The 21,630-nt window shown below is 44.6% G+C and overlaps 1 protein-coding gene, 32 non-coding genes and 1 pseudogene across 42 annotated transcripts; 23 read left to right on the top strand and 11 right to left on the bottom strand.

The window, feature by feature from the left end:
- Window positions 1-166, top strand: LOC144640470 (U2 spliceosomal RNA; annotated as a pseudogene).
- On the top strand, window positions 13-20,602 carry LOC144640426 (uncharacterized). 10 transcript variants are annotated; one of them, XR_013568359.1, is made up of 12 exons: window positions 13-699; window positions 795-920; window positions 2,257-2,925; window positions 4,262-4,930; window positions 6,267-6,935; window positions 8,272-8,940; window positions 10,277-10,945; window positions 12,282-12,950; window positions 14,287-14,955; window positions 16,292-16,960; window positions 18,297-18,965; window positions 20,302-20,602. XR_013568359.1 is itself a non-coding variant. In XM_078499580.1 (12 exons), exons 10-12 carry the CDS (start codon window positions 18,640-18,642, stop codon window positions 20,386-20,388), a joined length of 318 nt encoding a protein of 105 aa, XP_078355706.1. In that variant the 5' UTR covers window positions 13-920; window positions 2,257-2,925; window positions 4,262-4,930; window positions 6,267-6,935; window positions 8,272-8,940; window positions 10,277-10,945; window positions 12,282-12,950; window positions 14,287-14,955; window positions 16,292-16,960; window positions 18,297-18,639; the 3' UTR covers window positions 20,389-20,602. The 10 variants fall into 10 exon arrangements, 1 of the variants encoding a protein (XP_078355706.1); XR_013568362.1 differs by having other exon boundaries at window positions 13-920; window positions 2,257-2,704; window positions 2,800-2,925; XR_013568363.1 differs by having other exon boundaries at window positions 13-920; window positions 4,262-4,709; window positions 4,805-4,930.
- Window positions 384-547, top strand: LOC144640458 (U1 spliceosomal RNA). The gene has a single exon (XR_013568390.1). It is a non-coding gene; the product is annotated as a U1 spliceosomal RNA (small nuclear RNA).
- On the bottom strand, window positions 1,425-1,543 carry LOC144640445 (5S ribosomal RNA). The gene has a single exon (XR_013568377.1). It is a non-coding gene; the product is annotated as a 5S ribosomal RNA (ribosomal RNA).
- On the top strand, window positions 1,980-2,171 carry LOC144640469 (U2 spliceosomal RNA). The gene has a single exon (XR_013568401.1). It is a non-coding gene; the product is annotated as a U2 spliceosomal RNA (small nuclear RNA).
- LOC144640456 (U1 spliceosomal RNA) lies at window positions 2,389-2,552 on the top strand. The gene has a single exon (XR_013568388.1). It is a non-coding gene; the product is annotated as a U1 spliceosomal RNA (small nuclear RNA).
- On the bottom strand, window positions 3,430-3,548 carry LOC144640444 (5S ribosomal RNA). The gene has a single exon (XR_013568376.1). It is a non-coding gene; the product is annotated as a 5S ribosomal RNA (ribosomal RNA).
- On the top strand, window positions 3,985-4,176 carry LOC144640468 (U2 spliceosomal RNA). The gene has a single exon (XR_013568400.1). It is a non-coding gene; the product is annotated as a U2 spliceosomal RNA (small nuclear RNA).
- On the top strand, window positions 4,394-4,557 carry LOC144640455 (U1 spliceosomal RNA). The gene has a single exon (XR_013568387.1). It is a non-coding gene; the product is annotated as a U1 spliceosomal RNA (small nuclear RNA).
- On the bottom strand, window positions 5,435-5,553 carry LOC144640443 (5S ribosomal RNA). The gene has a single exon (XR_013568375.1). It is a non-coding gene; the product is annotated as a 5S ribosomal RNA (ribosomal RNA).
- Window positions 5,990-6,181, top strand: LOC144640467 (U2 spliceosomal RNA). The gene has a single exon (XR_013568399.1). It is a non-coding gene; the product is annotated as a U2 spliceosomal RNA (small nuclear RNA).
- LOC144640454 (U1 spliceosomal RNA) lies at window positions 6,399-6,562 on the top strand. The gene has a single exon (XR_013568386.1). It is a non-coding gene; the product is annotated as a U1 spliceosomal RNA (small nuclear RNA).
- On the bottom strand, window positions 7,440-7,558 carry LOC144640442 (5S ribosomal RNA). Its single transcript, XR_013568374.1, has one exon. It is a non-coding gene; the product is annotated as a 5S ribosomal RNA (ribosomal RNA).
- Window positions 7,995-8,186, top strand: LOC144640466 (U2 spliceosomal RNA). The gene has a single exon (XR_013568398.1). It is a non-coding gene; the product is annotated as a U2 spliceosomal RNA (small nuclear RNA).
- On the top strand, window positions 8,404-8,567 carry LOC144640453 (U1 spliceosomal RNA). Its single transcript, XR_013568385.1, has one exon. It is a non-coding gene; the product is annotated as a U1 spliceosomal RNA (small nuclear RNA).
- On the bottom strand, window positions 9,445-9,563 carry LOC144640441 (5S ribosomal RNA). The gene has a single exon (XR_013568373.1). It is a non-coding gene; the product is annotated as a 5S ribosomal RNA (ribosomal RNA).
- LOC144640465 (U2 spliceosomal RNA) lies at window positions 10,000-10,191 on the top strand. Its single transcript, XR_013568397.1, has one exon. It is a non-coding gene; the product is annotated as a U2 spliceosomal RNA (small nuclear RNA).
- On the top strand, window positions 10,409-10,572 carry LOC144640452 (U1 spliceosomal RNA). The gene has a single exon (XR_013568384.1). It is a non-coding gene; the product is annotated as a U1 spliceosomal RNA (small nuclear RNA).
- Window positions 11,450-11,568, bottom strand: LOC144640440 (5S ribosomal RNA). Its single transcript, XR_013568372.1, has one exon. It is a non-coding gene; the product is annotated as a 5S ribosomal RNA (ribosomal RNA).
- On the top strand, window positions 12,005-12,196 carry LOC144640464 (U2 spliceosomal RNA). The gene has a single exon (XR_013568396.1). It is a non-coding gene; the product is annotated as a U2 spliceosomal RNA (small nuclear RNA).
- LOC144640451 (U1 spliceosomal RNA) lies at window positions 12,414-12,577 on the top strand. Its single transcript, XR_013568383.1, has one exon. It is a non-coding gene; the product is annotated as a U1 spliceosomal RNA (small nuclear RNA).
- On the bottom strand, window positions 13,455-13,573 carry LOC144640472 (5S ribosomal RNA). The gene has a single exon (XR_013568403.1). It is a non-coding gene; the product is annotated as a 5S ribosomal RNA (ribosomal RNA).
- Window positions 14,010-14,201, top strand: LOC144640463 (U2 spliceosomal RNA). The gene has a single exon (XR_013568395.1). It is a non-coding gene; the product is annotated as a U2 spliceosomal RNA (small nuclear RNA).
- LOC144640450 (U1 spliceosomal RNA) lies at window positions 14,419-14,582 on the top strand. Its single transcript, XR_013568382.1, has one exon. It is a non-coding gene; the product is annotated as a U1 spliceosomal RNA (small nuclear RNA).
- LOC144640471 (5S ribosomal RNA) lies at window positions 15,460-15,578 on the bottom strand. The gene has a single exon (XR_013568402.1). It is a non-coding gene; the product is annotated as a 5S ribosomal RNA (ribosomal RNA).
- LOC144640462 (U2 spliceosomal RNA) lies at window positions 16,015-16,206 on the top strand. Its single transcript, XR_013568394.1, has one exon. It is a non-coding gene; the product is annotated as a U2 spliceosomal RNA (small nuclear RNA).
- Window positions 16,424-16,587, top strand: LOC144640448 (U1 spliceosomal RNA). The gene has a single exon (XR_013568380.1). It is a non-coding gene; the product is annotated as a U1 spliceosomal RNA (small nuclear RNA).
- LOC144640461 (5S ribosomal RNA) lies at window positions 17,465-17,583 on the bottom strand. Its single transcript, XR_013568393.1, has one exon. It is a non-coding gene; the product is annotated as a 5S ribosomal RNA (ribosomal RNA).
- On the top strand, window positions 18,020-18,211 carry LOC144640460 (U2 spliceosomal RNA). Its single transcript, XR_013568392.1, has one exon. It is a non-coding gene; the product is annotated as a U2 spliceosomal RNA (small nuclear RNA).
- On the top strand, window positions 18,429-18,592 carry LOC144640447 (U1 spliceosomal RNA). The gene has a single exon (XR_013568379.1). It is a non-coding gene; the product is annotated as a U1 spliceosomal RNA (small nuclear RNA).
- On the bottom strand, window positions 19,470-19,588 carry LOC144640449 (5S ribosomal RNA). The gene has a single exon (XR_013568381.1). It is a non-coding gene; the product is annotated as a 5S ribosomal RNA (ribosomal RNA).
- LOC144640459 (U2 spliceosomal RNA) lies at window positions 20,025-20,216 on the top strand. Its single transcript, XR_013568391.1, has one exon. It is a non-coding gene; the product is annotated as a U2 spliceosomal RNA (small nuclear RNA).
- Window positions 20,434-20,597, top strand: LOC144640446 (U1 spliceosomal RNA). Its single transcript, XR_013568378.1, has one exon. It is a non-coding gene; the product is annotated as a U1 spliceosomal RNA (small nuclear RNA).
- Window positions 20,603-21,474: 872 nt separating the features above from the next.
- LOC144640439 (5S ribosomal RNA) lies at window positions 21,475-21,593 on the bottom strand. The gene has a single exon (XR_013568371.1). It is a non-coding gene; the product is annotated as a 5S ribosomal RNA (ribosomal RNA).
- Between the last annotated feature and the right edge of the window lie 37 nt (window positions 21,594-21,630).

The following is a 21,630-nucleotide window of genomic DNA, read 5'->3' as shown; positions in this document are numbered from 1 at the left end:
TCAAGTGTAGTATCTGTTCTTATCAGCTTAATATCTGATACGCTGCTCATTGAGTAGCTCATATATTAAACTGATTTTTGGAACTGGGCTGTGGAAAAGAGGCTTGCCTCGTCCCGGCCACGGGTTGCCTCGGTATAGCACTACCTCCGAGTGCGGCCCACTTCCCCTCGGGGAAGAAACCTTCATTTAACAAAAAGAAAAAAAACCCGCTCCTCTCTAATGCTAGTACGGTATGTGTTTTATTTTCACAGCCACAGGCCTACCAAGCAAGTAGACAGCAAGGTAGACGACTGCTAGACGTGATGCTGCGCCCGCAAAGCACTACCACAAGGATATAGCGGTAAGAGAGTGTTTTCCGGTAGTGGGCCTGCGCCGAGTTTTTCATACTTACCTGACGCGGGAGGTACTGTGATCAAGGAGGCAGTCCTCTCAAGGCGAGGCCCTTTCATTGCACTTCGATTGGGTTGACCCTTGCGATTACCCCAAATGTGGGTAACTCGAGCGTATAATTTCTGGTAGTGGGGGCCTGCGTTCGCGCTCGCCCCCGAAGAAGTGTAATGGAGTTGTTTTAAAGTAACGATCGACTTACGTGACATGCTTTTGTTCTTTCAGTTGTCCGGGCCGGGCGCGACGACTGGGTACGTGTTTGGCGATCGCGGGCGGACGGACGAAGTAATAACGGCTTTCGCGCTGGACAAGGTGAGTATTTTGTACGTTGTCGAGCTGTTTATTTCTTTCGTTTTGGTCCTTGCTCGTCTGTAACCTTTCTGTTTCGAATTTTATGCCTTGAACAGCTTGCTTCTGTGCGTGGTTTATTCCCGCTTGGCTCGACTCGATCGAACGAACGAACTATCGAAAGGAGAATGTTTGCAGCTAACCAGTGGAAGCAAAATAATAACAGGAGGATTGTCTGTCTAAAAGTGAGTTGATTTCTACGTTATTATATTTGTTTAAAGGCTAAATTTACCTTGTTTGCGTCTTCTTATCTGTGATTTCAAAGTTCTTGTTTTGCCGCGTTTATAATGTATTCGATTCCGTTGTAATAATATTCACGTGCGAGTTTGTTGAGCTTTGTTTGATGGTGTGATCGTTTTTCTCCGTGTTGGCGTCCTTTTCTCGCCTTTTTCTTGCTTCAAAACTGCTCTAAACGCTTGTCTATTTTCCGCTTCGAATAATTTGATGTCACAGAAGTAAATTTGATGTCATAAACAATTGCGCGAGACAGAGAACGTTAAGCGCGCGCGTGAGTGATCTTTTCTGTTCGGCGCTAGTTTTACGGCTTATTTTGATGTATTTCTTGTCTTGTTGCCGTTTTCTTTATTCTGTAGGAGTTTCCCGTGCCTACCACGGAGTAAAATTGTTCACATTTGCTAGAAAATAAGTCAAATTGCACGTTTTTAAAATTTTAGAAGAGGAAAAAAGGAAGCCTACAACACGGGGTATTCCCAGGCGGTCACCCATCCAAGTACTAACCCCGCCCGACAGGGCTTAACTTCGGTGATCGGACGAGAACCGGTGCTTTCCCTGTGGTATGGTCGTAGACAAGGGAAAAGGGCGAAAATTTTACGATTTAAACCAGGGAGAAATAAGTCACGGAAACGAGGTCTTTCCTTTAGAATTCGGTTTGAGTGTTTAGGTTTACGTTAACAAGTTTACTCGGTACGTATTTATCACTGAGCCTTTTCATACAACGCTTTTATGGTAAGCAGTCAATCAATATCCACGTGATTACAGTTCGTGTGACAGATTTAAAACAGAAATGCCTAACAACTGTTCGATTAGTGTTAAGAACAGCCTGGATTTTTTTTTTCGGTGCGAACTTAAGGCACACTAGAAACACTGCCTGTTAACAGCTATAGTAGTCAACCTGTGGCACTTTTTCCTAATGACAGATCCTTTCTGTAAGCGACAATTTACTGTCCACCATATTTGGAAGGAGGAAACCCTCGACCACCCTCCTAGGTAGGGGTATGTTCGGTATCGCTTCTCGGCCTTTTGGCTAAGATCAAGTGTAGTATCTGTTCTTATCAGCTTAATATCTGATACGCTGCTCATTGAGTAGCTCATATATTAAACTGATTTTTGGAACTGGGCTGTGGAAAAGAGGCTTGCCTCGTCCCGGCCACGGGTTGCCTCGGTATAGCACTACCTCCGAGTGCGGCCCACTTCCCCTCGGGGAAGAAACCTTCATTTAACAAAAAGAAAAAAAACCCGCTCCTCTCTAATGCTAGTACGGTATGTGTTTTATTTTCACAGCCACAGGCCTACCAAGCAAGTAGACAGCAAGGTAGACGACTGCTAGACGTGATGCTGCGCCCGCAAAGCACTACCACAAGGATATAGCGGTAAGAGAGTGTTTTCCGGTAGTGGGCCTGCGCCGAGTTTTTCATACTTACCTGACGCGGGAGGTACTGTGATCAAGGAGGCAGTCCTCTCAAGGCGAGGCCCTTTCATTGCACTTCGATTGGGTTGACCCTTGCGATTACCCCAAATGTGGGTAACTCGAGCGTATAATTTCTGGTAGTGGGGGCCTGCGTTCGCGCTCGCCCCCGAAGAAGTGTAATGGAGTTGTTTTAAAGTAACGATCGACTTACGTGACATGCTTTTGTTCTTTCAGTTGTCCGGGCCGGGCGCGACGACTGGGTACGTGTTTGGCGATCGCGGGCGGACGGACGAAGTAATAACGGCTTTCGCGCTGGACAAGGTGAGTATTTTGTACGTTGTCGAGCTGTTTATTTCTTTCGTTTTGGTCCTTGCTCGTCTGTAACCTTTCTGTTTCGAATTTTATGCCTTGAACAGCTTGCTTCTGTGCGTGGTTTATTCCCGCTTGGCTCGACTCGATCGAACGAACGAACTATCGAAAGGAGAATGTTTGCAGCTAACCAGTGGAAGCAAAATAATAACAGGAGGATTGTCTGTCTAAAAGTGAGTTGATTTCTACGTTATTATATTTGTTTAAAGGCTAAATTTACCTTGTTTGCGTCTTCTTATCTGTGATTTCAAAGTTCTTGTTTTGCCGCGTTTATAATGTATTCGATTCCGTTGTAATAATATTCACGTGCGAGTTTGTTGAGCTTTGTTTGATGGTGTGATCGTTTTTCTCCGTGTTGGCGTCCTTTTCTCGCCTTTTTCTTGCTTCAAAACTGCTCTAAACGCTTGTCTATTTTCCGCTTCGAATAATTTGATGTCACAGAAGTAAATTTGATGTCATAAACAATTGCGCGAGACAGAGAACGTTAAGCGCGCGCGTGAGTGATCTTTTCTGTTCGGCGCTAGTTTTACGGCTTATTTTGATGTATTTCTTGTCTTGTTGCCGTTTTCTTTATTCTGTAGGAGTTTCCCGTGCCTACCACGGAGTAAAATTGTTCACATTTGCTAGAAAATAAGTCAAATTGCACGTTTTTAAAATTTTAGAAGAGGAAAAAAGGAAGCCTACAACACGGGGTATTCCCAGGCGGTCACCCATCCAAGTACTAACCCCGCCCGACAGGGCTTAACTTCGGTGATCGGACGAGAACCGGTGCTTTCCCTGTGGTATGGTCGTAGACAAGGGAAAAGGGCGAAAATTTTACGATTTAAACCAGGGAGAAATAAGTCACGGAAACGAGGTCTTTCCTTTAGAATTCGGTTTGAGTGTTTAGGTTTACGTTAACAAGTTTACTCGGTACGTATTTATCACTGAGCCTTTTCATACAACGCTTTTATGGTAAGCAGTCAATCAATATCCACGTGATTACAGTTCGTGTGACAGATTTAAAACAGAAATGCCTAACAACTGTTCGATTAGTGTTAAGAACAGCCTGGATTTTTTTTTTCGGTGCGAACTTAAGGCACACTAGAAACACTGCCTGTTAACAGCTATAGTAGTCAACCTGTGGCACTTTTTCCTAATGACAGATCCTTTCTGTAAGCGACAATTTACTGTCCACCATATTTGGAAGGAGGAAACCCTCGACCACCCTCCTAGGTAGGGGTATGTTCGGTATCGCTTCTCGGCCTTTTGGCTAAGATCAAGTGTAGTATCTGTTCTTATCAGCTTAATATCTGATACGCTGCTCATTGAGTAGCTCATATATTAAACTGATTTTTGGAACTGGGCTGTGGAAAAGAGGCTTGCCTCGTCCCGGCCACGGGTTGCCTCGGTATAGCACTACCTCCGAGTGCGGCCCACTTCCCCTCGGGGAAGAAACCTTCATTTAACAAAAAGAAAAAAAACCCGCTCCTCTCTAATGCTAGTACGGTATGTGTTTTATTTTCACAGCCACAGGCCTACCAAGCAAGTAGACAGCAAGGTAGACGACTGCTAGACGTGATGCTGCGCCCGCAAAGCACTACCACAAGGATATAGCGGTAAGAGAGTGTTTTCCGGTAGTGGGCCTGCGCCGAGTTTTTCATACTTACCTGACGCGGGAGGTACTGTGATCAAGGAGGCAGTCCTCTCAAGGCGAGGCCCTTTCATTGCACTTCGATTGGGTTGACCCTTGCGATTACCCCAAATGTGGGTAACTCGAGCGTATAATTTCTGGTAGTGGGGGCCTGCGTTCGCGCTCGCCCCCGAAGAAGTGTAATGGAGTTGTTTTAAAGTAACGATCGACTTACGTGACATGCTTTTGTTCTTTCAGTTGTCCGGGCCGGGCGCGACGACTGGGTACGTGTTTGGCGATCGCGGGCGGACGGACGAAGTAATAACGGCTTTCGCGCTGGACAAGGTGAGTATTTTGTACGTTGTCGAGCTGTTTATTTCTTTCGTTTTGGTCCTTGCTCGTCTGTAACCTTTCTGTTTCGAATTTTATGCCTTGAACAGCTTGCTTCTGTGCGTGGTTTATTCCCGCTTGGCTCGACTCGATCGAACGAACGAACTATCGAAAGGAGAATGTTTGCAGCTAACCAGTGGAAGCAAAATAATAACAGGAGGATTGTCTGTCTAAAAGTGAGTTGATTTCTACGTTATTATATTTGTTTAAAGGCTAAATTTACCTTGTTTGCGTCTTCTTATCTGTGATTTCAAAGTTCTTGTTTTGCCGCGTTTATAATGTATTCGATTCCGTTGTAATAATATTCACGTGCGAGTTTGTTGAGCTTTGTTTGATGGTGTGATCGTTTTTCTCCGTGTTGGCGTCCTTTTCTCGCCTTTTTCTTGCTTCAAAACTGCTCTAAACGCTTGTCTATTTTCCGCTTCGAATAATTTGATGTCACAGAAGTAAATTTGATGTCATAAACAATTGCGCGAGACAGAGAACGTTAAGCGCGCGCGTGAGTGATCTTTTCTGTTCGGCGCTAGTTTTACGGCTTATTTTGATGTATTTCTTGTCTTGTTGCCGTTTTCTTTATTCTGTAGGAGTTTCCCGTGCCTACCACGGAGTAAAATTGTTCACATTTGCTAGAAAATAAGTCAAATTGCACGTTTTTAAAATTTTAGAAGAGGAAAAAAGGAAGCCTACAACACGGGGTATTCCCAGGCGGTCACCCATCCAAGTACTAACCCCGCCCGACAGGGCTTAACTTCGGTGATCGGACGAGAACCGGTGCTTTCCCTGTGGTATGGTCGTAGACAAGGGAAAAGGGCGAAAATTTTACGATTTAAACCAGGGAGAAATAAGTCACGGAAACGAGGTCTTTCCTTTAGAATTCGGTTTGAGTGTTTAGGTTTACGTTAACAAGTTTACTCGGTACGTATTTATCACTGAGCCTTTTCATACAACGCTTTTATGGTAAGCAGTCAATCAATATCCACGTGATTACAGTTCGTGTGACAGATTTAAAACAGAAATGCCTAACAACTGTTCGATTAGTGTTAAGAACAGCCTGGATTTTTTTTTTCGGTGCGAACTTAAGGCACACTAGAAACACTGCCTGTTAACAGCTATAGTAGTCAACCTGTGGCACTTTTTCCTAATGACAGATCCTTTCTGTAAGCGACAATTTACTGTCCACCATATTTGGAAGGAGGAAACCCTCGACCACCCTCCTAGGTAGGGGTATGTTCGGTATCGCTTCTCGGCCTTTTGGCTAAGATCAAGTGTAGTATCTGTTCTTATCAGCTTAATATCTGATACGCTGCTCATTGAGTAGCTCATATATTAAACTGATTTTTGGAACTGGGCTGTGGAAAAGAGGCTTGCCTCGTCCCGGCCACGGGTTGCCTCGGTATAGCACTACCTCCGAGTGCGGCCCACTTCCCCTCGGGGAAGAAACCTTCATTTAACAAAAAGAAAAAAAACCCGCTCCTCTCTAATGCTAGTACGGTATGTGTTTTATTTTCACAGCCACAGGCCTACCAAGCAAGTAGACAGCAAGGTAGACGACTGCTAGACGTGATGCTGCGCCCGCAAAGCACTACCACAAGGATATAGCGGTAAGAGAGTGTTTTCCGGTAGTGGGCCTGCGCCGAGTTTTTCATACTTACCTGACGCGGGAGGTACTGTGATCAAGGAGGCAGTCCTCTCAAGGCGAGGCCCTTTCATTGCACTTCGATTGGGTTGACCCTTGCGATTACCCCAAATGTGGGTAACTCGAGCGTATAATTTCTGGTAGTGGGGGCCTGCGTTCGCGCTCGCCCCCGAAGAAGTGTAATGGAGTTGTTTTAAAGTAACGATCGACTTACGTGACATGCTTTTGTTCTTTCAGTTGTCCGGGCCGGGCGCGACGACTGGGTACGTGTTTGGCGATCGCGGGCGGACGGACGAAGTAATAACGGCTTTCGCGCTGGACAAGGTGAGTATTTTGTACGTTGTCGAGCTGTTTATTTCTTTCGTTTTGGTCCTTGCTCGTCTGTAACCTTTCTGTTTCGAATTTTATGCCTTGAACAGCTTGCTTCTGTGCGTGGTTTATTCCCGCTTGGCTCGACTCGATCGAACGAACGAACTATCGAAAGGAGAATGTTTGCAGCTAACCAGTGGAAGCAAAATAATAACAGGAGGATTGTCTGTCTAAAAGTGAGTTGATTTCTACGTTATTATATTTGTTTAAAGGCTAAATTTACCTTGTTTGCGTCTTCTTATCTGTGATTTCAAAGTTCTTGTTTTGCCGCGTTTATAATGTATTCGATTCCGTTGTAATAATATTCACGTGCGAGTTTGTTGAGCTTTGTTTGATGGTGTGATCGTTTTTCTCCGTGTTGGCGTCCTTTTCTCGCCTTTTTCTTGCTTCAAAACTGCTCTAAACGCTTGTCTATTTTCCGCTTCGAATAATTTGATGTCACAGAAGTAAATTTGATGTCATAAACAATTGCGCGAGACAGAGAACGTTAAGCGCGCGCGTGAGTGATCTTTTCTGTTCGGCGCTAGTTTTACGGCTTATTTTGATGTATTTCTTGTCTTGTTGCCGTTTTCTTTATTCTGTAGGAGTTTCCCGTGCCTACCACGGAGTAAAATTGTTCACATTTGCTAGAAAATAAGTCAAATTGCACGTTTTTAAAATTTTAGAAGAGGAAAAAAGGAAGCCTACAACACGGGGTATTCCCAGGCGGTCACCCATCCAAGTACTAACCCCGCCCGACAGGGCTTAACTTCGGTGATCGGACGAGAACCGGTGCTTTCCCTGTGGTATGGTCGTAGACAAGGGAAAAGGGCGAAAATTTTACGATTTAAACCAGGGAGAAATAAGTCACGGAAACGAGGTCTTTCCTTTAGAATTCGGTTTGAGTGTTTAGGTTTACGTTAACAAGTTTACTCGGTACGTATTTATCACTGAGCCTTTTCATACAACGCTTTTATGGTAAGCAGTCAATCAATATCCACGTGATTACAGTTCGTGTGACAGATTTAAAACAGAAATGCCTAACAACTGTTCGATTAGTGTTAAGAACAGCCTGGATTTTTTTTTTCGGTGCGAACTTAAGGCACACTAGAAACACTGCCTGTTAACAGCTATAGTAGTCAACCTGTGGCACTTTTTCCTAATGACAGATCCTTTCTGTAAGCGACAATTTACTGTCCACCATATTTGGAAGGAGGAAACCCTCGACCACCCTCCTAGGTAGGGGTATGTTCGGTATCGCTTCTCGGCCTTTTGGCTAAGATCAAGTGTAGTATCTGTTCTTATCAGCTTAATATCTGATACGCTGCTCATTGAGTAGCTCATATATTAAACTGATTTTTGGAACTGGGCTGTGGAAAAGAGGCTTGCCTCGTCCCGGCCACGGGTTGCCTCGGTATAGCACTACCTCCGAGTGCGGCCCACTTCCCCTCGGGGAAGAAACCTTCATTTAACAAAAAGAAAAAAAACCCGCTCCTCTCTAATGCTAGTACGGTATGTGTTTTATTTTCACAGCCACAGGCCTACCAAGCAAGTAGACAGCAAGGTAGACGACTGCTAGACGTGATGCTGCGCCCGCAAAGCACTACCACAAGGATATAGCGGTAAGAGAGTGTTTTCCGGTAGTGGGCCTGCGCCGAGTTTTTCATACTTACCTGACGCGGGAGGTACTGTGATCAAGGAGGCAGTCCTCTCAAGGCGAGGCCCTTTCATTGCACTTCGATTGGGTTGACCCTTGCGATTACCCCAAATGTGGGTAACTCGAGCGTATAATTTCTGGTAGTGGGGGCCTGCGTTCGCGCTCGCCCCCGAAGAAGTGTAATGGAGTTGTTTTAAAGTAACGATCGACTTACGTGACATGCTTTTGTTCTTTCAGTTGTCCGGGCCGGGCGCGACGACTGGGTACGTGTTTGGCGATCGCGGGCGGACGGACGAAGTAATAACGGCTTTCGCGCTGGACAAGGTGAGTATTTTGTACGTTGTCGAGCTGTTTATTTCTTTCGTTTTGGTCCTTGCTCGTCTGTAACCTTTCTGTTTCGAATTTTATGCCTTGAACAGCTTGCTTCTGTGCGTGGTTTATTCCCGCTTGGCTCGACTCGATCGAACGAACGAACTATCGAAAGGAGAATGTTTGCAGCTAACCAGTGGAAGCAAAATAATAACAGGAGGATTGTCTGTCTAAAAGTGAGTTGATTTCTACGTTATTATATTTGTTTAAAGGCTAAATTTACCTTGTTTGCGTCTTCTTATCTGTGATTTCAAAGTTCTTGTTTTGCCGCGTTTATAATGTATTCGATTCCGTTGTAATAATATTCACGTGCGAGTTTGTTGAGCTTTGTTTGATGGTGTGATCGTTTTTCTCCGTGTTGGCGTCCTTTTCTCGCCTTTTTCTTGCTTCAAAACTGCTCTAAACGCTTGTCTATTTTCCGCTTCGAATAATTTGATGTCACAGAAGTAAATTTGATGTCATAAACAATTGCGCGAGACAGAGAACGTTAAGCGCGCGCGTGAGTGATCTTTTCTGTTCGGCGCTAGTTTTACGGCTTATTTTGATGTATTTCTTGTCTTGTTGCCGTTTTCTTTATTCTGTAGGAGTTTCCCGTGCCTACCACGGAGTAAAATTGTTCACATTTGCTAGAAAATAAGTCAAATTGCACGTTTTTAAAATTTTAGAAGAGGAAAAAAGGAAGCCTACAACACGGGGTATTCCCAGGCGGTCACCCATCCAAGTACTAACCCCGCCCGACAGGGCTTAACTTCGGTGATCGGACGAGAACCGGTGCTTTCCCTGTGGTATGGTCGTAGACAAGGGAAAAGGGCGAAAATTTTACGATTTAAACCAGGGAGAAATAAGTCACGGAAACGAGGTCTTTCCTTTAGAATTCGGTTTGAGTGTTTAGGTTTACGTTAACAAGTTTACTCGGTACGTATTTATCACTGAGCCTTTTCATACAACGCTTTTATGGTAAGCAGTCAATCAATATCCACGTGATTACAGTTCGTGTGACAGATTTAAAACAGAAATGCCTAACAACTGTTCGATTAGTGTTAAGAACAGCCTGGATTTTTTTTTTCGGTGCGAACTTAAGGCACACTAGAAACACTGCCTGTTAACAGCTATAGTAGTCAACCTGTGGCACTTTTTCCTAATGACAGATCCTTTCTGTAAGCGACAATTTACTGTCCACCATATTTGGAAGGAGGAAACCCTCGACCACCCTCCTAGGTAGGGGTATGTTCGGTATCGCTTCTCGGCCTTTTGGCTAAGATCAAGTGTAGTATCTGTTCTTATCAGCTTAATATCTGATACGCTGCTCATTGAGTAGCTCATATATTAAACTGATTTTTGGAACTGGGCTGTGGAAAAGAGGCTTGCCTCGTCCCGGCCACGGGTTGCCTCGGTATAGCACTACCTCCGAGTGCGGCCCACTTCCCCTCGGGGAAGAAACCTTCATTTAACAAAAAGAAAAAAAACCCGCTCCTCTCTAATGCTAGTACGGTATGTGTTTTATTTTCACAGCCACAGGCCTACCAAGCAAGTAGACAGCAAGGTAGACGACTGCTAGACGTGATGCTGCGCCCGCAAAGCACTACCACAAGGATATAGCGGTAAGAGAGTGTTTTCCGGTAGTGGGCCTGCGCCGAGTTTTTCATACTTACCTGACGCGGGAGGTACTGTGATCAAGGAGGCAGTCCTCTCAAGGCGAGGCCCTTTCATTGCACTTCGATTGGGTTGACCCTTGCGATTACCCCAAATGTGGGTAACTCGAGCGTATAATTTCTGGTAGTGGGGGCCTGCGTTCGCGCTCGCCCCCGAAGAAGTGTAATGGAGTTGTTTTAAAGTAACGATCGACTTACGTGACATGCTTTTGTTCTTTCAGTTGTCCGGGCCGGGCGCGACGACTGGGTACGTGTTTGGCGATCGCGGGCGGACGGACGAAGTAATAACGGCTTTCGCGCTGGACAAGGTGAGTATTTTGTACGTTGTCGAGCTGTTTATTTCTTTCGTTTTGGTCCTTGCTCGTCTGTAACCTTTCTGTTTCGAATTTTATGCCTTGAACAGCTTGCTTCTGTGCGTGGTTTATTCCCGCTTGGCTCGACTCGATCGAACGAACGAACTATCGAAAGGAGAATGTTTGCAGCTAACCAGTGGAAGCAAAATAATAACAGGAGGATTGTCTGTCTAAAAGTGAGTTGATTTCTACGTTATTATATTTGTTTAAAGGCTAAATTTACCTTGTTTGCGTCTTCTTATCTGTGATTTCAAAGTTCTTGTTTTGCCGCGTTTATAATGTATTCGATTCCGTTGTAATAATATTCACGTGCGAGTTTGTTGAGTTTTGTTTGATGGTGTGATCGTTTTTCTCCGTGTTGGCGTCCTTTTCTCGCCTTTTTCTTGCTTCAAAACTGCTCTAAACGCTTGTCTATTTTCCGCTTCGAATAATTTGATGTCACAGAAGTAAATTTGATGTCATAAACAATTGCGCGAGACAGAGAACGTTAAGCGCGCGCGTGAGTGATCTTTTCTGTTCGGCGCTAGTTTTACGGCTTATTTTGATGTATTTCTTGTCTTTTTGCCGTTTTCTTTATTCTGTAGGAGTTTCCCGTGCCTACCACGGAGTAAAATTGTTCACATTTGCTAGAAAATAAGTCAAATTGCACGTTTTTAAAATTTTAGAAGAGGAAAAAAGGAAGCCTACAACACGGGGTATTCCCAGGCGGTCACCCATCCAAGTACTAACCCCGCCCGACAGGGCTTAACTTCGGTGATCGGACGAGAACCGGTGCTTTCCCTGTGGTATGGTCGTAGACAAGGGAAAAGGGCGAAAATTTTACGATTTAAACCAGGGAGAAATAAGTCACGGAAACGAGGTCTTTCCTTTAGAATTCGGTTTGAGTGTTTAGGTTTACGTTAACAAGTTTACTCGGTACGTATTTATCACTGAGCCTTTTCATACAACGCTTTTATGGTAAGCAGTCAATCAATATCCACGTGATTACAGTTCGTGTGACAGATTTAAAACAGAAATGCCTAACAACTGTTCGATTAGTGTTAAGAACAGCCTGGATTTTTTTTTTCGGTGCGAACTTAAGGCACACTAGAAACACTGCCTGTTAACAGCTATAGTAGTCAACCTGTGGCACTTTTTCCTAATGACAGATCCTTTCTGTAAGCGACAATTTACTGTCCACCATATTTGGAAGGAGGAAACCCTCGACCACCCTCCTAGGTAGGGGTATGTTCGGTATCGCTTCTCGGCCTTTTGGCTAAGATCAAGTGTAGTATCTGTTCTTATCAGCTTAATATCTGATACGCTGCTCATTGAGTAGCTCATATATTAAACTGATTTTTGGAACTGGGCTGTGGAAAAGAGGCTTGCCTCGTCCCGGCCACGGGTTGCCTCGGTATAGCACTACCTCCGAGTGCGGCCCACTTCCCCTCGGGGAAGAAACCTTCATTTAACAAAAGAAAAAAAAACCCGCTCCTCTCTAATGCTAGTACGGTATGTGTTTTATTTTCACAGCCACAGGCCTACCAAGCAAGTAGACAGCAAGGTAGACGACTGCTAGACGTGATGCTGCGCCCGCAAAGCACTACCACAAGGATATAGCGGTAAGAGAGTGTTTTCCGGTAGTGGGCCTGCGCCGAGTTTTTCATACTTACCTGACGCGGGAGGTACTGTGATCAAGGAGGCAGTCCTCTCAAGGCGAGGCCCTTTCATTGCACTTCGATTGGGTTGACCCTTGCGATTACCCCAAATGTGGGTAACTCGAGCGTATAATTTCTGGTAGTGGGGGCCTGCGTTCGCGCTCGCCCCCGAAGAAGTGTAATGGAGTTGTTTTAAAGTAACGATCGACTTACGTGACATGCTTTTGTTCTTTCAGTTGTCCGGGCCGGGCGCGACGACTGGGTACGTGTTTGGCGATCGCGGGCGGACGGACGAAGTAATAACGGCTTTCGCGCTGGACAAGGTGAGTATTTTGTACGTTGTCGAGCTGTTTATTTCTTTCGTTTTGGTCCTTGCTCGTCTGTAACCTTTCTGTTTCGAATTTTATGCCTTGAACAGCTTGCTTCTGTGCGTGGTTTATTCCCGCTTGGCTCGACTCGATCGAACGAACGAACTATCGAAAGGAGAATGTTTGCAGCTAACCAGTGGAAGCAAAATAATAACAGGAGGATTGTCTGTCTAAAAGTGAGTTGATTTCTACGTTATTATATTTGTTTAAAGGCTAAATTTACCTTGTTTGCGTCTTCTTATCTGTGATTTCAAAGTTCTTGTTTTGCCGCGTTTATAATGTATTCGATTCCGTTGTAATAATATTCACGTGCGAGTTTGTTGAGCTTTGTTTGATGGTGTGATCGTTTTTCTCCGTGTTGGCGTCCTTTTCTCGCCTTTTTCTTGCTTCAAAACTGCTCTAAACGCTTGTCTATTTTCCGCTTCGAATAATTTGATGTCACAGAAGTAAATTTGATGTCATAAACAATTGCGCGAGACAGAGAACGTTAAGCGCGCGCGTGAGTGATCTTTTCTGTTCGGCGCTAGTTTTACGGCTTATTTTGATGTATTTCTTGTCTTGTTGCCGTTTTCTTTATTCTGTAGGAGTTTCCCGTGCCTACCACGGAGTAAAATTGTTCACATTTGCTAGAAAATAAGTCAAATTGCACGTTTTTAAAATTTTAGAAGAGGAAAAAAGGAAGCCTACAACACGGGGTATTCCCAGGCGGTCACCCATCCAAGTACTAACCCCGCCCGACAGGGCTTAACTTCGGTGATCGGACGAGAACCGGTGCTTTCCCTGTGGTATGGTCGTAGACAAGGGAAAAGGGCGAAAATTTTACGATTTAAACCAGGGAGAAATAAGTCACGGAAACGAGGTCTTTCCTTTAGAATTCGGTTTGAGTGTTTAGGTTTACGTTAACAAGTTTACTCGGTACGTATTTATCACTGAGCCTTTTCATACAACGCTTTTATGGTAAGCAGTCAATCAATATCCACGTGATTACAGTTCGTGTGACAGATTTAAAACAGAAATGCCTAACAACTGTTCGATTAGTGTTAAGAACAGCCTGGATTTTTTTTTTCGGTGCGAACTTAAGGCACACTAGAAACACTGCCTGTTAACAGCTATAGTAGTCAACCTGTGGCACTTTTTCCTAATGACAGATCCTTTCTGTAAGCGACAATTTACTGTCCACCATATTTGGAAGGAGGAAACCCTCGACCACCCTCCTAGGTAGGGGTATGTTCGGTATCGCTTCTCGGCCTTTTGGCTAAGATCAAGTGTAGTATCTGTTCTTATCAGCTTAATATCTGATACGCTGCTCATTGAGTAGCTCATATATTAAACTGATTTTTGGAACTGGGCTGTGGAAAAGAGGCTTGCCTCGTCCCGGCCACGGGTTGCCTCGGTATAGCACTACCTCCGAGTGCGGCCCACTTCCCCTCGGGGAAGAAACCTTCATTTAACAAAAAGAAAAAAAACCCGCTCCTCTCTAATGCTAGTACGGTATGTGTTTTATTTTCACAGCCACAGGCCTACCAAGCAAGTAGACAGCAAGGTAGACGACTGCTAGACGTGATGCTGCGCCCGCAAAGCACTACCACAAGGATATAGCGGTAAGAGAGTGTTTTCCGGTAGTGGGCCTGCGCCGAGTTTTTCATACTTACCTGACGCGGGAGGTACTGTGATCAAGGAGGCAGTCCTCTCAAGGCGAGGCCCTTTCATTGCACTTCGATTGGGTTGACCCTTGCGATTACCCCAAATGTGGGTAACTCGAGCGTATAATTTCTGGTAGTGGGGGCCTGCGTTCGCGCTCGCCCCCGAAGAAGTGTAATGGAGTTGTTTTAAAGTAACGATCGACTTACGTGACATGCTTTTGTTCTTTCAGTTGTCCGGGCCGGGCGCGACGACTGGGTACGTGTTTGGCGATCGCGGGCGGACGGACGAAGTAATAACGGCTTTCGCGCTGGACAAGGTGAGTATTTTGTACGTTGTCGAGCTGTTTATTTCTTTCGTTTTGGTCCTTGCTCGTCTGTAACCTTTCTGTTTCGAATTTTATGCCTTGAACAGCTTGCTTCTGTGCGTGGTTTATTCCCGCTTGGCTCGACTCGATCGAACGAACGAACTATCGAAAGGAGAATGTTTGCAGCTAACCAGTGGAAGCAAAATAATAACAGGAGGATTGTCTGTCTAAAAGTGAGTTGATTTCTACGTTATTATATTTGTTTAAAGGCTAAATTTACCTTGTTTGCGTCTTCTTATCTGTGATTTCAAAGTTCTTGTTTTGCCGCGTTTATAATGTATTCGATTCCGTTGTAATAATATTCACGTGCGAGTTTGTTGAGCTTTGTTTGATGGTGTGATCGTTTTTCTCCGTGTTGGCGTCCTTTTCTCGCCTTTTTCTTGCTTCAAAACTGCTCTAAACGCTTGTCTATTTTCCGCTTCGAATAATTTGATGTCACAGAAGTAAATTTGATGTCATAAACAATTGCGCGAGACAGAGAACGTTAAGCGCGCGCGTGAGTGATCTTTTCTGTTCGGCGCTAGTTTTACGGCTTATTTTGATGTATTTCTTGTCTTTTTGCCGTTTTCTTTATTCTGTAGGAGTTTCCCGTGCCTACCACGGAGTAAAATTGTTCACATTTGCTAGAAAATAAGTCAAATTGCACGTTTTTAAAATTTTAGAAGAGGAAAAAAGGAAGCCTACAACACGGGGTATTCCCAGGCGGTCACCCATCCAAGTACTAACCCCGCCCGACAGGGCTTAACTTCGGTGATCGGACGAGAACCGGTGCTTTCCCTGTGGTATGGTCGTAGACAAGGGAAAAGGGCGAAAATTTTACGATTTAAACCAGGGAGAAATAAGTCACGGAAACGAGGTCTTTCCTTTAGAATTCGGTTTGAGTGTTTAGGTTTACGTTAACAAGTTTACTCGGTACGTATTTATCACTGAGCCTTTTCATACAACGCTTTTATGGTAAGCAGTCAATCAATATCCACGTGATTACAGTTCGTGTGACAGATTTAAAACAGAAATGCCTCACAACTGTTCGATTAGTGTTAAGAACAGCCTGGATTTTTTTTTTCGGTGCGAACTTAAGGCACACTAGAAACACTGCCTGTTAACAGCTATAGTAGTCAACCTGTGGCACTTTTTCCTAATGACAGATCCTTTCTGTAAGCGACAATTTACTGTCCACCATATTTGGAAGGAGGAAACCCTCGACCACCCTCCTAGGTAGGGGTATGTTCGGTATCGCTTCTCGGCCTTTTGGCTAAGATCAAGTGTAGTATCTGTTCTTATCAGCTTAATATCTGATACGCTGCTCATTGAGTAGCTCATATATTAAACTGATTTTTGGAACTGGGCTGTGGAAAAGAGGCTTGCCTCGTCCCGGCCACGGGTTGCCTCGGTATAGCACTACCTCCGAGTGCGGCCCACTTCCCCTCGGGGAAGAAACCTTCATTTAACAAAAAGAAAAAAAACCCGCTCCTCTCTAATGCTAGTACGGTATGTGTTTTATTTTCACAGCCACAGGCCTACCAAGCAAGTAGACAGCAAGGTAGACGACTGCTAGACGTGATGCTGCGCCCGCAAAGCACTACCACAAGGATATAGCGGTAAGAGAGTGTTTTCCGGTAGTGGGCCTGCGCCGAGTTTTTCATACTTACCTGACGCGGGAGGTACTGTGATCAAGGAGGCAGTCCTCTCAAGGCGAGGCCCTTTCATTGCACTTCGATTGGGTTGACCCTTGCGATTACCCCAAATGTGGGTAACTCGAGCGTATAATTTCTGGTAGTGGGGGCCTGCGTTCGCGCTCGCCCCCGAAGAAGTGTAATGGAGTTGTTTTAAAGTAACGATCGACTTACGTGACATGCTTTTGTTCTTTCAGTTGTCCGGGCCGGGCGCGACGACTGGGTACGTGTTTGGCGATCGCGGGCGGACGGACGAAGTAATAACGGCTTTCGCGCTGGACAAGGTGAGTATTTTGTACGTTGTCGAGCTGTTTATTTCTTTCGTTTTGGTCCTTGCTCGTCTGTAACCTTTCTGTTTCGAATTTTATGCCTTGAACAGCTTGCTTCTGTGCGTGGTTTATTCCCGCTTGGCTCGACTCGATCGAACGAACGAACTATCGAAAGGAGAATGTTTGCAGCTAACCAGTGGAAGCAAAATAATAACAGGAGGATTGTCTGTCTAAAAGTGAGTTGATTTCTACGTTATTATATTTGTTTAAAGGCTAAATTTACCTTGTTTGCGTCTTCTTATCTGTGATTTCAAAGTTCTTGTTTTGCCGCGTTTATAATGTATTCGATTCCGTTGTAATAATATTCACGTGCGAGTTTGTTGAGTTTTGTTTGATGGTGTGATCGTTTTTCTCCGTGTTGGCGTCCTTTTCTCGCCTTTTTCTTGCTTCAAAACTGCTCTAAACGCTTGTCTATTTTCCGCTTCGAATAATTTGATGTCACAGAAGTAAATTTGATGTCATAAACAATTGCGCGAGACAGAGAACGTTAAGCGCGCGCGTGAGTGATCTTTTCTGTTCGGCGCTAGTTTTACGGCTTATTTTGATGTATTTCTTGTCTTTTTGCCGTTTTCTTTATTCTGTAGGAGTTTCCCGTGCCTACCACGGAGTAAAATTGTTCACATTTGCTAGAAAATAAGTCAAATTGCACGTTTTTAAAATTTTAGAAGAGGAAAAAAGGAAGCCTACAACACGGGGTATTCCCAGGCGGTCACCCATCCAAGTACTAACCCCGCCCGACAGGGCTTAACTTCGGTGATCGGACGAGAACCGGTGCTTTCCCTGTGGTATGGTCGTAGACAAGGGAAAAGGGCGAAAATTTTACGATTTAAACCAGGGAGAAATAAGTCACGGAAACGAGGTCTTTCCTTTAGAATTCGGTTTGAGTGTTTAGGTTTACGTTAACAAGTTTACTCGGTACGTATTTATCACTGAGCCTTTTCATACAACGCTTTTATGGTAAGCAGTCAATCAATATCCACGTGATTACAGTTCGTGTGACAGATTTAAAACAGAAATGCCTCACAACTGTTCGATTAGTGTTAAGAACAGCCTGGATTTTTTTTTTCGGTGCGAACTTAAGGCACACTAGAAACACTGCCTGTTAACAGCTATAGTAGTCAACCTGTGGCACTTTTTCCTAATGACAGATCCTTTCTGTAAGCGACAATTTACTGTCCACCATATTTGGAAGGAGGAAACCCTCGACCACCCTCCTAGGTAGGGGTATGTTCGGTATCGCTTCTCGGCCTTTTGGCTAAGATCAAGTGTAGTATCTGTTCTTATCAGCTTAATATCTGATACGCTGCTCATTGAGTAGCTCATATATTAAACTGATTTTTGGAACTGGGCTGTGGAAAAGAGGCTTGCCTCGTCCCGGCCACGGGTTGCCTCGGTATAGCACTACCTCCGAGTGCGGCCCACTTCCCCTCGGGGAAGAAACCTTCATTTAACAAAAAGAAAAAAAACCCGCTCCTCTCTAATGCTAGTACGGTATGTGTTTTATTTTCACAGCCACAGGCCTACCAAGCAAGTAGACAGCAAGGTAGACGACTGCTAGACGTGATGCTGCGCCCGCAAAGCACTACCACAAGGATATAGCGGTAAGAGAGTGTTTTCCGGTAGTGGGCCTGCGCCGAGTTTTTCATACTTACCTGACGCGGGAGGTACTGTGATCAAGGAGGCAGTCCTCTCAAGGCGAGGCCCTTTCATTGCACTTCGATTGGGTTGACCCTTGCGATTACCCCAAATGTGGGTAACTCGAGCGTATAATTTCTGGTAGTGGGGGCCTGCGTTCGCGCTCGCCCCCGAAGAAGTGTAATGGAGTTGTTTTAAAGTAACGATCGACTTACGTGACATGCTTTTGTTCTTTCAGTTGTCCGGGCCGGGCGCGACGACTGGGTACGTGTTTGGCGATCGCGGGCGGACGGACGAAGTAATAACGGCTTTCGCGCTGGACAAGGTGAGTATTTTGTACGTTGTCGAGCTGTTTATTTCTTTCGTTTTGGTCCTTGCTCGTCTGTAACCTTTCTGTTTCGAATTTTATGCCTTGAACAGCTTGCTTCTGTGCGTGGTTTATTCCCGCTTGGCTCGACTCGATCGAACGAACGAACTATCGAAAGGAGAATGTTTGCAGCTAACCAGTGGAAGCAAAATAATAACAGGAGGATTGTCTGTCTAAAAGTGAGTTGATTTCTACGTTATTATATTTGTTTAAAGGCTAAATTTACCTTGTTTGCGTCTTCTTATCTGTGATTTCAAAGTTCTTGTTTTGCCGCGTTTATAATGTATTCGATTCCGTTGTAATAATATTCACGTGCGAGTTTGTTGAGCTTTGTTTGATGGTGTGATCGTTTTTCTCCGTGTTGGCGTCCTTTTCTCGCCTTTTTCTTGCTTCAAAACTGCTCTAAACGCTTGTCTATTTTCCGCTTCGAATAATTTGATGTCACAGAAGTAAATTTGATGTCATAAACAATTGCGCGAGACAGAGAACGTTAAGCGCGCGCGTGAGTGATCTTTTCTGTTCGGCGCTAGTTTTACGGCTTATTTTGATGTATTTCTTGTCTTTTTGCCGTTTTCTTTATTCTGTAGGAGTTTCCCGTGCCTACCACGGAGTAAAATTGTTCACATTTGCTAGAAAATAAGTCAAATTGCACGTTTTTAAAATTTTAGAAGAGGAAAAAAGGAAGCCTACAACACGGGGTATTCCCAGGCGGTCACCCATCCAAGTACTAACCCCGCCCGACAGGGCTTAACTTCGGTGATCGGACGAGAACCGGTGCTTTCCCTGTGGTATGGTCGTAGACAAGGGAAAAGGGCGAAAATTTTACGATTTAAACCAGGGAGAAATAAGTCACGGAAACGAGGTCTTTCCTTTAGAATTCGGTTTGAGTGTTTAGGTTTACGTTAACAAGTTTACTCGGTACGTATTTATCACTGAGCCTTTTCATACAACGCTTTTATGGTAAGCAGTCAATCAATATCCACGTGATTACAGTTCGTGTGACAGATTTAAAACAGAAATGCCTCACAACTGTTCGATTAGTGTTAAGAACAGCCTGGATTTTTTTTTTCGGTGCGAACTTAAGGCACACTAGAAACACTGCCTGTTAACAGCTATAGTAGTCAACCTGTGGCACTTTTTCCTAATGACAGATCCTTTCTGTAAGCGACAATTTACTGTCCACCATATTTGGAAGGAGGAAACCCTCGACCACCCTCCTAGGTAGGGGTATGTTCGGTATCGCTTCTCGGCCTTTTGGCTAAGATCAAGTGTAGTATCTGTTCTTATCAGCTTAATATCTGATACGCTGCTCATTGAGTAGCTCATATATTAAACTGATTTTTGGAACTGGGCTGTGGAAAAGAGGCTTGCCTCGTCCCGGCCACGGGTTGCCTCGGTATAGCACTACCTCCGAGTGCGGCCCACTTCCCCTCGGGGAAGAAACCTTCATTTAACAAAAAGAAAAAAAACCCGCTCCTCTCTAATGCTAGTACGGTATGTGTTTTATTTTCACAGCCACAGGCCTACCAAGCAAGTAGACAGCAAGGTAGACGACTGCTAGACGTGATGCTGCGCCCGCAAAGCACTACCACAAGGATATAGCGGTAAGAGAGTGTTTTCCGGTAGTGGGCCTGCGCCGAGTTTTTCATACTTACCTGACGCGGGAGGTACTGTGATCAAGGAGGCAGTCCTCTCAAGGCGAGGCCCTTTCATTGCACTTCGATTGGGTTGACCCTTGCGATTACCCCAAATGTGGGTAACTCGAGCGTATAATTTCTGGTAGTGGGGGCCTGCGTTCGCGCTCGCCCCCGAAGAAGTGTAATGGAGTTGTTTTAAAGTAACGATCGACTTACGTGACATGCTTTTGTTCTTTCAGTTGTCCGGGCCGGGCGCGACGACTGGGTACGTGTTTGGCGATCGCGGGCGGACGGACGAAGTAATAACGGCTTTCGCGCTGGACAAGGTGAGTATTTTGTACGTTGTCGAGCTGTTTATTTCTTTCGTTTTGGTCCTTGCTCGTCTGTAACCTTTCTGTTTCGAATTTTATGCCTTGAACAGCTTGCTTCTGTGCGTGGTTTATTCCCGCTTGGCTCGACTCGATCGAACGAACGAACTATCGAAAGGAGAATGTTTGCAGCTAACCAGTGGAAGCAAAATAATAACAGGAGGATTGTCTGTCTAAAAGTGAGTTGATTTCTACGTTATTATATTTGTTTAAAGGCTAAATTTACCTTGTTTGCGTCTTCTTATCTGTGATTTCAAAGTTCTTGTTTTGCCGCGTTTATAATGTATTCGATTCCGTTGTAATAATATTCACGTGCGAGTTTGTTGAGCTTTGTTTGATGGTGTGATCGTTTTTCTCCGTGTTGGCGTCCTTTTCTCGCCTTTTTCTTGCTTCAAAACTGCTCTAAACGCTTGTCTATTTTCCGCTTCGAATAATTTGATGTCACAGAAGTAAATTTGATGTCATAAACAATTGCGCGAGACAGAGAACGTTAAGCGCGCGCGTGAGTGATCTTTTCTGTTCGGCGCTAGTTTTACGGCTTATTTTGATGTATTTCTTGTCTTTTTGCCGTTTTCTTTATTCTGTAGGAGTTTCCCGTGCCTACCACGGAGTAAAATTGTTCACATTTGCTAGAAAATAAGTCAAATTGCACGTTTTTAAAATTTTAGAAGAGGAAAAAAGGAAGCCTACAACACGGGGTATTCCCAGGCGGTCACCCATCCAAGTACTAACCCCGCCCGACAGGGCTTAACTTCGGTGATCGGACGAGAACCGGTGCTTTCCCTGTGGTATGGTCGTAGACAAGGGAAAAGGGCGAAAATTTTACGATTTAAACCAGG

This window comes from Oculina patagonica, unplaced genomic scaffold (assembly GCF_052425735.1).
Source record: "Oculina patagonica isolate OP01 unplaced genomic scaffold, crgOcupat unplaced3, whole genome shotgun sequence".
Classification (NCBI taxonomy): Eukaryota; Metazoa; Cnidaria; class Anthozoa; order Scleractinia; family Oculinidae; genus Oculina; species Oculina patagonica.
The sequence above is the reverse complement of the archived record's forward strand: the minus strand, read 5'-3'. Positions and strand labels throughout refer to the sequence as shown.

Excerpts from the sequence above, each read along its gene's own strand:
- LOC144640426 (XM_078499580.1), top strand. The coding sequence starts at position 18,640 with ATGCTTTTGTTCTTTCAGTTGTCCGGGCCGGGCGCGACGACTGGGTAC. Across the intron at positions 18,745-18,839 it reads CGGCTTTCGCGCTGGACAAG|CTTGCTTCTGTGCGTGGTTT; the intron begins GTGAGTATTTTG and ends TGCCTTGAACAG. Across the intron at positions 18,966-20,301 it reads GGAGGATTGTCTGTCTAAAA|CCACAGGCCTACCAAGCAAG; the intron begins GTGAGTTGATTT and ends TTATTTTCACAG.